The sequence below is a fragment of the Electrophorus electricus genome, chromosome 7, assembly GCF_041902795.1.
Source record: "Electrophorus electricus isolate QZ-2024a chromosome 7, ASM4190279v1, whole genome shotgun sequence".
Taxonomy (NCBI): Eukaryota; Metazoa; Chordata; class Actinopteri; order Gymnotiformes; family Gymnotidae; genus Electrophorus; species Electrophorus electricus.
In genome coordinates, this window is record NC_137503.1 from 8448473 (window position 1) to 8461694 (window position 13222).

A 13222-nucleotide genomic window follows, 5' to 3' on the forward strand; every position below is an offset into this window, starting at 1 on the left:
CCTCTAAGCATCTTGTGAATTGTTCTATCATAAATGTATATACCAACAAACTGGGTATGTTCAGAATATCAATTAATGTGTGTAAATGCAGCAAGTGGTATGAAATTCAACTGCAACAGATGCAGATGCAGACCACAAAGGTAGTTCTTATGGATGTTAATGAAGAATTTTGCAGAGGGGAAAACATTGTGAATATGCCTAAAGCAAACAGGCCCAGACCCCTAATTTATAAATGTTAATTACTCTTCATGCAAAATATTCAAACATAACTTCAAATAATTCAGCAGAGGTTTTTATCATGGATACCCAGCTGCTCATTCGTAGCCCTGGGAGCCTGGCTTATGTAGTTTTGGAACAGATACACCAACAAAAAAGTGCACGTGCACAGATGTACACACCTGCAAGCGCACACACACACACACGCGCGCGCACACAAGGGCGCACGTGCACACGCATACACCCACCCACACACACACACACGTACACACACACATGCAAGACAATACACTTTCTGCAGTGTTTTTTATCACAGCCAAAACAGAATTCTTTATTTAGTTTCATACTGTTGAACAGAGAAAGAAAACAGTGAAAACTGTGACATTAAAATTGGTTCTTATAAATAACTTGTCATAACAGTACACTGTGATGGATGTCATTTAATCCATTAGGATCACCTTGTGTTGAATAGAAATATTCTACTCAATAAATAAAGTTCTCTGCTTATATCATATCTAATAAACTATGGAATGAAGAGGAAGAACCAAAAAGTTGCAAATCATCCAATGTTATCCTTGACCATGGTCTCAGCAAAAATGTTGTCCATATGATCGTTTGTCCCACAAGACACTCTCGTCCCCTTCATGATGTTTGTAAAAGTCTCTTCTCTATGTCTCTTTGTCTCTTGGTCTTTGTAAAGCACCTTAATGTTCACTTTTGTTTATTAAGTATCATTTTGTAGTTACATTTGTGCTACCCAGTCCAAAAAAAAAGAAAAATGTCTTTAACAGCTGCTACAAATAAATTCCCCATCAAAGTATGTTTGTGTGTAAAAACTGTGAGAACAATTTGTTCCCAAAAATTGTCTCTTTCCCTCAAATAGTTCTTGAAACTACTCCTTTCTCTCTCATTCACAGAGGGAGAACCATTAAAAACACAGCAGTAGGGAACAATCCCGAACACGGGGCTTCCTCCATCTTTTCTTCTTAATAAAGAGAGAGACTGGAAACGACTGAAGGAGAGAGGGACCACACTCTTTCACCATAGTGAGATATCACAAAACAAACTAGATTGTGAGTAGTTCCAGTCCCTTCAGCTCCTGAAGGCCACTGACACTCCATGCCCTGTGGCCACTCCTCCTCAGGCATGGGAAAAGCTCTGCAGGGTGATCCAAATATGGCCATCAACCCTGTTAGCATTGTCAGGGCTTCCACAGTAAGCCTGGCATGGCTGTTGCTGTAGTAACACAACACTAGTGTGTATGTATGTGTTTAATCATTACTGTGCTCCTCAAGCTGGGATAGAATGCTAATAAGATTCTGAAGGCCAAAGATGTAACCACTGTCTCCACCTTCATGAACTACAGTGTCCTCTCCGTAATCGCGACATGTTGTGTGAGCAAAATCGATCATCCTTACGTCCACTAATGGGGAACCAGAACACGAGCTGGTGGAACTGTCTCTGCTCTGGGAACGCCCACCATTTGCACCTTCTTCCTCCTCATCATCTTCATCGTCTTCCTCATCCTCTTCCTCTCCTCCCCGAGAGGGGCGGGATCTAGGAGCCGGCAGAGGTGCTCCGTCATAAATAATGAGAAGAGAGGAGGAGAAAAAGCGATAGCTCTCGCAGGCCTCCAGAACCGCACGCATTTCCTTCAGCCTCTGGAGGACGGCTGAGAAAAGCTCTCTGCGGAGAACCCGGCCATCGCTGAAGAACTGACACAGAGCTTCTTTAAATCCTGCCAGACTCAGCTTACGCCCATGGTACTTATTCATAAAAATCAGCTGTCCGGTTGTACTGTGATACACCTACAGGCCGAGGAAGAGGTTTCAGCATTCAGATTTCTTTATCATAGTGAATGTAGCCTACTAATTAGTAGAACATGCCACAGGATTTGGTGTTACCTGCATCCCACAGAGGCGGACTCCTATTGCGGAGGATGTGCTCTGTTGGCATTTACGGATTTGATTGGCTTTCTTTTCCTCTGATGCATCATCCCCATGCTGCTGAGTTCCCATCTTTAGATCCAGAACACATGGAACCCGATATCGCCACGTGAGGTTTTCCAACAGAATAAACTCTAGAAAGAGTCATGGGTTAAAGAAATAATACTCCCAAGAGGAAGCAAAAAGATATGAATGTCTTTGAAGAAAGGCTGCTGTTATTGCCATCTTGTGTGTGTGTGTGAGTGTGTATGTGGTAATATGTAGATGATTTGTATATATCTAGTGTGTGGTTACAGTGTGCTTGGGCTGGAGCTCTGGATGTTCCACACTTTCTAGATTTGGGAGCCATGGTCTTCTCTGCTCTAAAGGATACTGTGCTGGTTTCTGTGTTTGGAATTCTCCTTCATCCTTTGGAGATGCTGCTGGTGGCACTGTAGACTCCAGGGGTTGTGTTTGATCTGGGACGCCACGTTCCCTTTCTCCAGGCTGTAGTACAACACCTCCGCCTTGTCCTCACGATTACTGCTCAGGCACAAGGACAACATTACAAAATGTCTGTCACTATTTAGATATATCTTGCTTGATATACTATATATCAATACCAGCGCTAATCTTGTCAGAATGTTATTGAGCCTATTTTTGGGACAGCCAGTATATATTTGTATTTGTGAAGGAACGTTCCCGGCTCACCTTTTACTCTTCTCCTCTTTGCGGCTCTGTCTTGCTCGCTCATTTTCCAGAAGACCAGATGGTTTCTTCTTCCCCCACTTCACAACCTTGTTCTTAGGTTCTCCATCGGCTAAGGGTTCCTTGTTCTCTAGGTCAGATGAATCACTGTGTAGAGGGTATGCTATTAAGCATAGGTTCCCTTCCTCATCCTCTTCAAAACTGACTGATACCACCCCTACAGGGAGAAAGAGAGAGAAGTAATGAGAAATTTAATGTGAGAATATTTAAGATTAAGTCATCATGTACTCAGTCAAATACATGCAGTTACATTCTTGTACAAATCACCAGAAAGCTCCCTTCATCAGCACAATATTTATACATTATCATCCCACACGTACTTTATACAGACAACATATGAGAAACTTACAGAAAGAGAGAATCAGGTGTGAGTTTTATAGAAACTGTAGAAATTTACAGAAACTATAAAAATTTTAATTAAATATTTGAACATTTAACTATTTAAACTGAGTCATAGTATAATATAGATCAGAAATATTACCACCAGCCTCTTGGCTTAAGGATGAGACACACACACACACACACACACATACACACGCACGCATGCACACATACACGCACCCTCACACACACGCGCGCACGGACACGCGCACGCACACGCACACACACACCATGGCCCTTTGGATAATTTACACTATGTGCCTCATCTTAGCCATAGATGGAGATATACTTTATGAAAAGTAGAGGAAGAACAGAAATGTCTTTCAAAGGCACTATGAGCATGAAGGGGAAAACACATTTATATTTCACAAACCAAGAACGAACAACCAAAACACACCTAAATCTATGGGCAGTGTGTGAGTATGAGGGAAAAAAAATCTGTGACGGACTATAGGACCCTGGGGCCTTCGGCTCACTGCAGTCACATTGATGATGTCACTAGCTGTGATGTCACTTCGTTGCACCACCAAGCACAGTCATGTACTCTCTGCTGCTGAGTCAGAAAAGGTGTATGTGTCTTTTTATGTGAAAGTATTGGTTTGGACAGTATCCTTTTGACAATATCCTTCTTGTGTGCCAGTGCCAAAAGGTATATCTGAGTAGTAATTTGACTGTGTCAAAAAGAGAGGCATAGTAAGACCAACAGATAGAGAGAGAGAGGCTGTGTACTGCATACTTTCTTGATGGTCAAGTTCATTCCATCTAATATCTTTTTTTAGCCCTACCATACACTGCTACAGAGACAGACAGTGCCAACACCTTCTGTTCACCACATGCACCCTGGAAATGATGCCAGTATATGGGTATGTGGTAGATGCCTTAAAATATATATATCAAGGGTGGTAAACATGATGTGCCAATAGAACCGATTAACATAAATCTATCAAAACATGAGTGATTGGCCTTTAAATGTCTTTCATCAGAACTACGTTTTGATTCTGTAACCCAAACTTCCTTGAATAGTACACCTTGCACCCTCTGTGTGTATGTATGTGTATATGTTTGTATGTATGTGTTGCTTGTGTGACCGAGATCCTTATTTCCTTATTATCCTTATCTTTATATTCACTAGAATAAGTATTCACAAAACATCTTATACAAATTGTACAGATTCAAAACAAAGAGAGAGAGAGAGACAGAGTGAGTGAGAGAGAGAGAGCGAGAGAGAGAGAGAGCAAGAGAGAGAGAGAGAGAGAGAGAGAGAGCAAGAGAAACATACAACAAGAGAGAGAGCACAGCAGAATAACAGCACACACGCATGCCTGGTTGTAAAGAGGTTGAGGTGCGCACTATCACCTTTGTACTGTGGTGTGAACCTGCGGATCTCCGGCGGAAGACTCTTGTAAAACTGGTGCTCGCGGGGGATTAGTGGTTTACAGATGGTCTGATCCCCGAAGCGTAGCACACACGAATGGCCTCCGACCTGATGAACGAATGGCTCAAGCATCACTCCTCCTTTCAGCGGCTCTTTGCCTGGGTATCTACACCCCTCCATCAACGCTTCCAAGGCCGGACTCATCCTCCGCACACATCCGTCTTCTTCCAGCTGTCACGTTTTGCTTCCTCTCTTGTGCTGCTTTTCTCCTGGGGCTGTTGTGTTCCTGTTCAAGCTCAAGCACAAAGGGCTGAAGAGAGCAGTATAAGGGAAACGAAAATGTCCTTTTATATATTCACTTTTCTTCTGGCTGAAAGACTCATAAAGTCCATCTGGTGGTGATATTTTTTCATATTTTCCTTTCTCTTTTTGTGTGGCAGGGTAATTCTACACTGTACATTAGAGTCTGTAATGTTACCGTGTCGTTGGCTCTGCTCTCACTGAGAGGTCTGTTCTAGGTAGGGAGGAAAAATATCAGAAGTCGCACTGCTCCACCCCCTTCTCAAGGCTCGGCCAATCAGAATACCACAGCTGTTGTTGGGTGGGAAGCAAGCAAGAAGTGGGAACTGAACAAACAAAGGGTGAAAAGGGGGGGGGGGGAGAGAAGAAAGACAAAGAAAAGGAAGGAAACAGAAACTACAGAGCTGCTCTCATTCCATTCCTAAATTTCTTATTAATCAGCAAGAGTCAGAAAGAGAGCGAGCGAACGAGAGAGAGAGAGAAAGAGAGAGAGAGAGAGAGAGAATAAGAAGAAGAAAAGGGGAAAAGAGGCAGAAAAAGTAAGATCTTATGAAAACGTTTCCAGTAAGACATTACTTAAAGGTAAACAGAAACTCCAGTAGGGATACTACACACTATAAATATATTACCACATTCCCTCTCTCTCTCTCTCTCTCTCTCTCTCTCTCTCTCTTTTTTCTCTCTCTCACAGTCACACTCACACACACACACACACACACACACACACACACACACACACAAATCAAAAACATCACCACTAGGATTAGTATATGTGATCAATGAGTATCGATAAAAAGTTCAGGACTAATATAGACAAAAAAACAAAATATATAGTGACTATAAACCTGCAATTTAAATTTACTTGGATTACATGGCTCATTACCAAATGCCATTTGGTTCAGAATATTATTGTAAACACACTCCAGTATTCGAATACATATGAATAGAATATTTCAAATGGTTCTTGTGGGCTTTGGAATAATTATGTGCAATATAATTAATTACGTGAAATTAATGATTTTAGGTGCACTGATTTAATAATGAGGCTGTATGTCTATGTGATGGTAATGATATGTAAATGTTACTGTGAAATGCAAAATCTGTTTTTTCCCTTGTCTTTCTTGATTTTTTGAACAGAAAGACAACATGCCAGGGTGTCCAAGCACGTATAAATAAATCAGTGTATATATCTACCCAGTACCCCATGGCATCTATGTTATGGAATCCAGCACAGGTTAATAAGGTCATACATACCAATTACTTCAATTAGCGGTATGACACAATGGCACTTTTGTGAAATTGCTTAAACAGCACAGCAGGAATAGATCTATCCTCCTGATTTCCTAGTAAGTACAACAGAACTAACATCTAGAGTATTGAATTTGATTCAATTTATCATAAATTGTTATTAAACACTGAAATGTGGTGTGTCTCAGTGGTACTCAAATGTTGTCCAGTCATAAAACATTAGTGATGTATTTAAAAGTATAATGGGTTTATGTCACACATCAGAGACTGCACAATGACTGCCCTGCTTGGTCCTCTCATTCCCAGGCTCCACCTTGGGTTCACCCACTTTTCACACACACATGGCTCTAATCCATGGACTCAGTGAAACCTTTATTTTTGCCTCTGTTGTTTTCAGTTTTCTGTAAATCTTGCAATTCCTGTATATACTTCTGTGTCTCTATGTTTCTGCTGGCATTATAGCTAGTAATCTGTCCCCTCTGTTGTGTGGTACTCTTGCTTACTGATATTCAACTGTGATTATGAATTTGCCTGTGTTATGCCTCTCTACCTGTGGGTTCACAGCTTGCTGCCTGTAGCAGTTGTGATTATGGGATAGCCGTAATAAAGCTACCTTACACGTGAACCCTGCCTCTTGTATATTACAGTTACAGTGTGTGTAAGAGAGATAAACAGTTACACTGCCCAATTTTTATGATGCCACCCAATGGTAATGGGGAAGCCTGATAAGACATTTTAAAAACAAAACACATGTATGCATACAGGCAAATACAGGAAGACCTAATGCATGAACAGGGTCAGGAAAATACCCTCTGCCTCTGGTTTTTGCTCCAGGACCTCACCTGCATTGGCAATTACCAGTTGCCACCAGCCTGAATCTGTCCTTGTTCCAACAAATCTGGATGAATACACATTTGATCTGAGTTTACTGGAGCCAGCCATTACTACACTGTGGGGCAGTGAAGTGTATGAGAGGGAGGGGTAGTACTACAGAGATGTGGTATAGGTCACTGCAGCAGAACACAACCCTCTTAGCTAGTGGTCACATTCAGGAACTCCAAACAGTAGGGTCTACAGAGTGGAGAAAATATCACTTATATTGAATGAATTGTGGTACAAACATAAACAAGAGAGTCCACAGTGTGGGCAGCCCACCCAACTTGTAAAAAGTGTCTGTCTTTTTAATATTTATATTAATATAATGTATATCATATATATTAATTCCCTTCCAAACATTGGACATAGCTAACCTAGCTGTTTCTGTATTAATTTTGACATGATCAAAATGACTAACAATCAGCCTCATTATTTTTTGTTCAGTTTTCTGGCTGCATAAATGGACTACTTCATCTGATATAATTTGATGAGTAACTGAAACTCTAGCAACTATTGTTTGGTTTTGTTTGTTATTGCACTTATCATTGTCTGATATACAGTTTAAGCTTATTTTGCACTGCTAGGTATCAGCATTGACTCCTGTATTTCAGCAGAAATCTAGTTCAAAGGTATCTTGAAATCTAACCTACTGCACTAGCTAGGATAGATTTTATGAGTAGATGTCAAAGGCACATTTGTAAGTTACTCTGGATAAGATCATCGGATAAAAGCTGAAAATGTAAATGTAAATTTGTCTCGTTGGTCCACACTGAATTGTAGGAAGACATAATATGATCTCATTGGAATTCCTAGAACAAAATGTCCAGCACTTACTGCAGAAAAGTGTGATTACTGTGCCTTAAAGGATTCCAGTAAGCTCTTACCAAGTAATGCTGACATGGGCTGCTGTAACTGAGTACTGAATTCTAAGGAAGCAGGCCACTGTCATTTATTGCATTATCACACCTCAAAACATTTCTTCTGTAACTGGCCATCAATAGCCTATAACGCTATAATCCTCATCACCATTATCTTCATTACACACATATAATGATTTATGTTCCTGGGAAAGGCCTAGACTTGAGCACATCTAAGAAAAATATTTTATGACCTTAACTTTTTACAGACACAAGTGGAAAAAGGTGTCAAAACAGAGAGATTCAGTACAGCATACACAAAAGACTGATAGGATCTGCAAACACCCACATGCAAAAGCACACATACGCATATGCGCACGCACATGTGCACACACACAAAAACAGAAACACACAAAGACTACTCTTGTTCTTGTTTATAGAACAACTTTTTTCTCACACTGTTTTGCTTGCCTCAGAATCACTGGGTCGTCCAACACCCTATATACACTTATCTTATCTAGTTATTTATATACAACATTGATATCTAAATCATATGCTGGTTTTAAACAATAACAAACCTATCTCATTACAGCACAAAGAGGGACTAACCTCCTTGTTATCATTCATTTTGGGAAATAAGTTTCCAGGGCATGGTTCAACATATGCACTTACAAATATCTGTCCAACATATAAAGTGATTTACAGCATGCTTGCAAATCCAGGCTTCTGAAAACAGTCTGTTACAGGCAGATATTCGCTCACCACATTATTACAAATACCTACCACATATAGTTTGTAGGTGTGTAATTAACATACAGAGGATGCATTTCCTCTCCATCTAGACTCTACACTGGTATCCTACAAGGCTCAGTTGTAGGTCCTCTTGTCTGCACTCACTACCTTGGTGATGAAATTGCCTATCATGGATTTTCTTGCCATGCCATGCTAATGCTACTCAATTAATCCTGTCCTTTCCACCTTGTGACATGTATGTTGCTAGCCACATCTCAGAATTTCATCATGGAAAGCAGCCCATCAACTGAAACTGAATTCCAGAAAGAGTTGCTACACATCCCCAAAGCAACTGGTTCTCAGAGGGATTGTCATCCTTTTTGAGAAATCCTTGGTCACTTTGTGCAAGAATGCAATAAACCTTGGTGTATTTGTGAATGACCAACTTTTTTTTCAGTTCATGTCAAAAACTTGACTTTTCCTTTTCAACATTCAAATAATTAATTTTTTGTCTCTAGGGAGATAGCTGAGGTACTCTCTCTATCTCTTGTCATCTTTAGGCTTGATTACTGCAACTTACTTCTGGGTGATTTTCCTATGTGTGCTATCAAGCCCTTGCAGCTGATCCAGAACACTGCAGCACAGGTGGTTTTCAATGTTCCTATTTTCTCCCATGCCACTCCACTACAGTTTTCCCTTCACTGGCTTCCTGTAGCTGCTCATATCAAATTTAATACTCTGATGCTTACCTTCAAAGCCAGAAATGGACCTGCTCCCTCCTACTTGATGGCACTGGTTGAAACCCAATCTGTATCTTAAGCCCTTTAAGATACAAGTACAGCCTGGCTGTTGTAAATCACTTCTGATAAGAGCCTTTGCTAATTGCCAAATATGTAAATGGAAATGTACAGTTCAGTGTACAGTCCTTTGGCTACACAATTTATTAGTCATCCAAGTTTAAGCCTTCATCAAGCTAGTGTCTGTCCATAGGACCGCATATGATTAAGCATGTACCTGGGGCAGTGGTAGCTCAGCGGTTAAGGTACTTGATTAGATTGGTAATCAGAAGGTTACTGGTTCAAGTCCCGCTACCAAGTTGCCCCTGAGCGAGGCCCTTAACCCTCAAGTTGATAATTGTTCATAATTGTAAATTACTTTCAGTCTGCACAGTAGAGACTGTAGGCGGGGCAGTATCTTCACGCGCTCACTTAACGTGGGACGCAAGGACAACATGACAAAAAATGATGTACATTCACTGATTATCTATATCACTCATAATCAGTAAACATGTGCCTCCATTTCCACCAAGCACATTCTAGTCATTTTTTTTTTCATTACAAAAATATATCAGCAATTTAACTAGCAAAATATTTGACATTTAACGTTAGGAAGCTAGCTAGATAAACTTACATGAAGCATCTTAACCATAGCTTCCATATTAATTCCTTCGAGATGAGATATAAAATTAGTGGCCTGTTATATTTATGTTAGATAATTACAGGATACCGCTCACATTATTTAATTTAATGTGAGATGATGAACAATAATTTAATACTCAACCCGAAGTAAAGTTTGATGCCCATTGCTTCAGAAACATTTCGACAAACAAGGTAGGTTAGCTAGTTTGTTTGCTAGCTGCCATTAGAGGAAATTTATGCTAGCAGCAAGCCACTTGGCTAGCTAGCTACTTTAGCAAACTGAAAAGAACTTGACCCCAAGACATTGCTTTATTTAAAATAAATGTCAACTTGAACTGTCAAGTTCATTAACACACTGAAAGGTAAGCTCAAACTGGTTTGACAGGAGCTAAATTTTTAAGAGTTGCTTTAAAAGAGTGTACTTTATGCACTTACTTGGGTACATTTGCAAAGACAAGAATGTACTTTTACAATGTTATATTGGTCAACATTTCAACCATTACATTTAAAAATTATTTTTACATTTTGTACATTTCGCCACAACCTGTCGAGTGTGGGAGGGTTAATCAAACCCCGATTAACTGAGTGAAATCCCTAAAGATTATCAACGAGTTCCGCTCAAATTAACACATTTATGAAAAGTGGCTCGCAATATATCATTTTCTTTAAGGCTCCACACATCTCTGTGTGAAATCAGTGTTGTCTCCTAATGCTCTCTCATTATTAATATGAAAGTAAAGTGTAGTCCGATATTCCAAAAAAAAAAAAAAAAAAAAAAAGGCTAGCTAGATAGCTACGTAGCTATAAACTAGAATCAGAAAAGTCAATGCAGCAGCTGAACTGAACTCATGGCTTGCGTCAATGCATGCCCGATACTGAGGAATATTTTCTAGACTATAAAGATTAGAAATGTTTCAATGTTATAAAAATGAAGACTTTCTATTGATTTTGTATACTGATGATTATTCATTTTTTATTTTTCTCTTAAAATTGTTACTATTGTGGTGACTATTGTCGGCCAGAGGAGGGCCCAGAGAAATAACAAACACAACGATTTATTAAGTATTTTGGACACTGAGTCCATATGTTTTCAGAATTTCTCTATCAACAATATCTTTGTTATTGTTCCATTATATTTACATCTAGCTGTATATCATTTAGCAGACTGGATCTACCAAAGCTCTTTTAGCTGTCTAATTAGGTAGGACAAATAGATTAAACCTACTTTAAACCCTCAGTGCTCCTGAGGACAAATATTGGCAAAATTCATCCAACTGTACAAGACTGGTTATATTTTAAGTGTATTAACAGCCTTATTTATTAATAAGTAATATATACATATTGTAAAGTTCACTTAAAAAAACTTTAAAAAAGAGTTGAATTCAGCATCAAAAGAACTAGGAGGACCACATGTTTTGTTGCAGTGTTATTAAATGGGTTCTGATAAAGTAATTCACTACTTATGTAGCCTTTTTAACAGATACTTTATTTTTCCTTAAGGAATAATTTTAATGACTACTTGAGTACTTATTATTTTAAAGTAATGCTACATTTACTTGAGTAAAAGTTTTTGGGTACTCTACCCAAGTAGAGTAGTATTTAGTATTTTTAGTGTTTTGAATATAAGTTTGTATGTGCAGTGAAGAGGTGGGTGTGTAGTGTATAAATTGGTGTGTACTTGTGAGTGTGCATATTTCTGCCTAGAGGCCCAGGATTTATTAATCCATTGCTTCTAGAGGACTTGGTTCCTCCATCTTTTTTGTTATGTTTGTAAGTTTTACAAGTTATAAGTCATCAATAAATGACTGAAGCACAGAATAGTATTTTAAGAATCAGTTTTGGGTAGTATAGTCTAAAAAGTATGTTTAGACATGACTAAATCACATTATGTTATGCCCAAATTAGATTGTGATCATGAATATAATATAGAAGATATCTTAGGGAAGAACACTGTATTTGACATTTTTTGTTTTAATTATAACAAAAACTCAAGATGTGTAAAAATTCTGATGATAACCAAATATTGAAATGTATAGTCAATGTTAAAAGTATATGTAAAATGCATTTTACTATATGAAAAATAGAAGCTTTTATCTGTGTGTGTTTGGGGTGGTGTCTTTGCTCTAATTTGTTATATTATGCAAAGTAAAAATCTGCTCTGTTGGTGTTATGGGTGTACTATAATTGCAAGTGTCTCATGTATCTGCTTCCCAGCATTGACACACTTTCTTACTCTCCTGTGTAATCATATTATATGGGGAACGTTCCACTCAAACACTTATTAAAAAGCAAGGTTTGGTACAGCCCAGAATCAGGCCACTCAGGTTCCTACACCACATACAACAATTACAGGGGACATAAGACACCTCTAGTAAAGCACCAGGCAAGTAACACACATACAGATAAAGTCTTTCTGCACTACTTCCTCTAAAGTTGAGAAGTAACTGCTGTAGAGTCGGTTACAGTGGAGGGATTCTACACAGACCTCCCACTCCTTCTGTAAGAGTGATGCTCCCTGCCGTTCCACTGACGTAGGACCATGTGCATGTGTGTCATTCTGCTTTGATAATCGAGAAGCTTATGGAAATCTTTTTATGGTGTAGGTTTGGAAACCTTTTTGTATCCAACTTGAGCACTGTAGAATGGGGAAAAGATTACTTCACTCCTCAAATAACCTCGACTAGCCCAAAGGACATTCTGGAAAACTTGCCACTTATCCAGACACAGATTAAGCCTAAGCCTAAACCAAGAGTTTAAAAAAAGTTTCATTTAGCATATAGAGTTTGCCAGAATGTATTTCTAACCATAATTGAAATATAGTGTCAATTTTTGTACTGATTTGTTTAGCACAGGACACTATTCCACTTTGGTTTGGTTGAACTAGGCTAAATGGAAAAGGGGACAATGAAATTGTATAGCTGTGGAAATCCACAATAGGGCAAGAATTCCAGTAAAACGGACTGATTCTCCATTACAGTAGTTTATGCTATGGAGAATGTCAGATAAGCCTGAAAAATATTAAAATGCCAACTTTTACAGAGCTACCAGAATATAGCTGAGTTGGGTTGATATTTATTCTTTCTGGAATCACATAAACAAAACCATTCAAGGCTAGAGTAATATAAG

The 13222-nt window shown here is 39.0% G+C and overlaps 1 protein-coding gene and 1 long non-coding RNA gene across 2 annotated transcripts; one reads left to right on the top strand and one right to left on the bottom strand.

Annotated features, from left to right (window-relative positions):
* Positions 1–519: 519 nt before the first annotated feature.
* Positions 520–5147, bottom strand: ip6k2b (inositol hexakisphosphate kinase 2b). The gene is made up of 5 exons (XM_027007780.3): positions 4647–5147; positions 2853–3066; positions 2536–2684; positions 2121–2296; positions 520–2024 (listed from the first exon to the last, which is right to left on the bottom strand). Exons 1-5 carry the CDS (start codon positions 4867–4869, stop codon positions 1488–1490), a joined length of 1299 nt encoding a protein of 432 aa, XP_026863581.1. The 5' UTR covers positions 4870–5147; the 3' UTR covers positions 520–1487.
* A 143-nt stretch (positions 5148–5290) lies between these two features.
* LOC145658785 (uncharacterized) lies at positions 5291–6838 on the top strand. The gene is made up of 2 exons (XR_014124655.1): positions 5291–5547; positions 6103–6838. It is a non-coding gene; the product is annotated as an uncharacterized LOC145658785 (long non-coding RNA).
* The last annotated feature ends 6384 nt before the right edge of the window (positions 6839–13222 follow it).

Coding starts and splice junctions, on each gene's coding strand:
- ip6k2b (XM_027007780.3), bottom strand. CDS start 4,869: ATGAGTCCGGCCTTGGAAGCGTTGATGGAGGGGTGTAGATACCCAGGC. Junction 3,067..4,646: donor GTTCACACCACAGTACAAAG/GTGATAGTGCGC, acceptor TTCTCCCTGTAG/GGGTGGTATCAGTCAGTTTT. Junction 2,025..2,120: donor TCCGCCTCTGTGGGATGCAG/GTAACACCAAAT, acceptor CTCGGCCTGTAG/GTGTATCACAGTACAACCGG.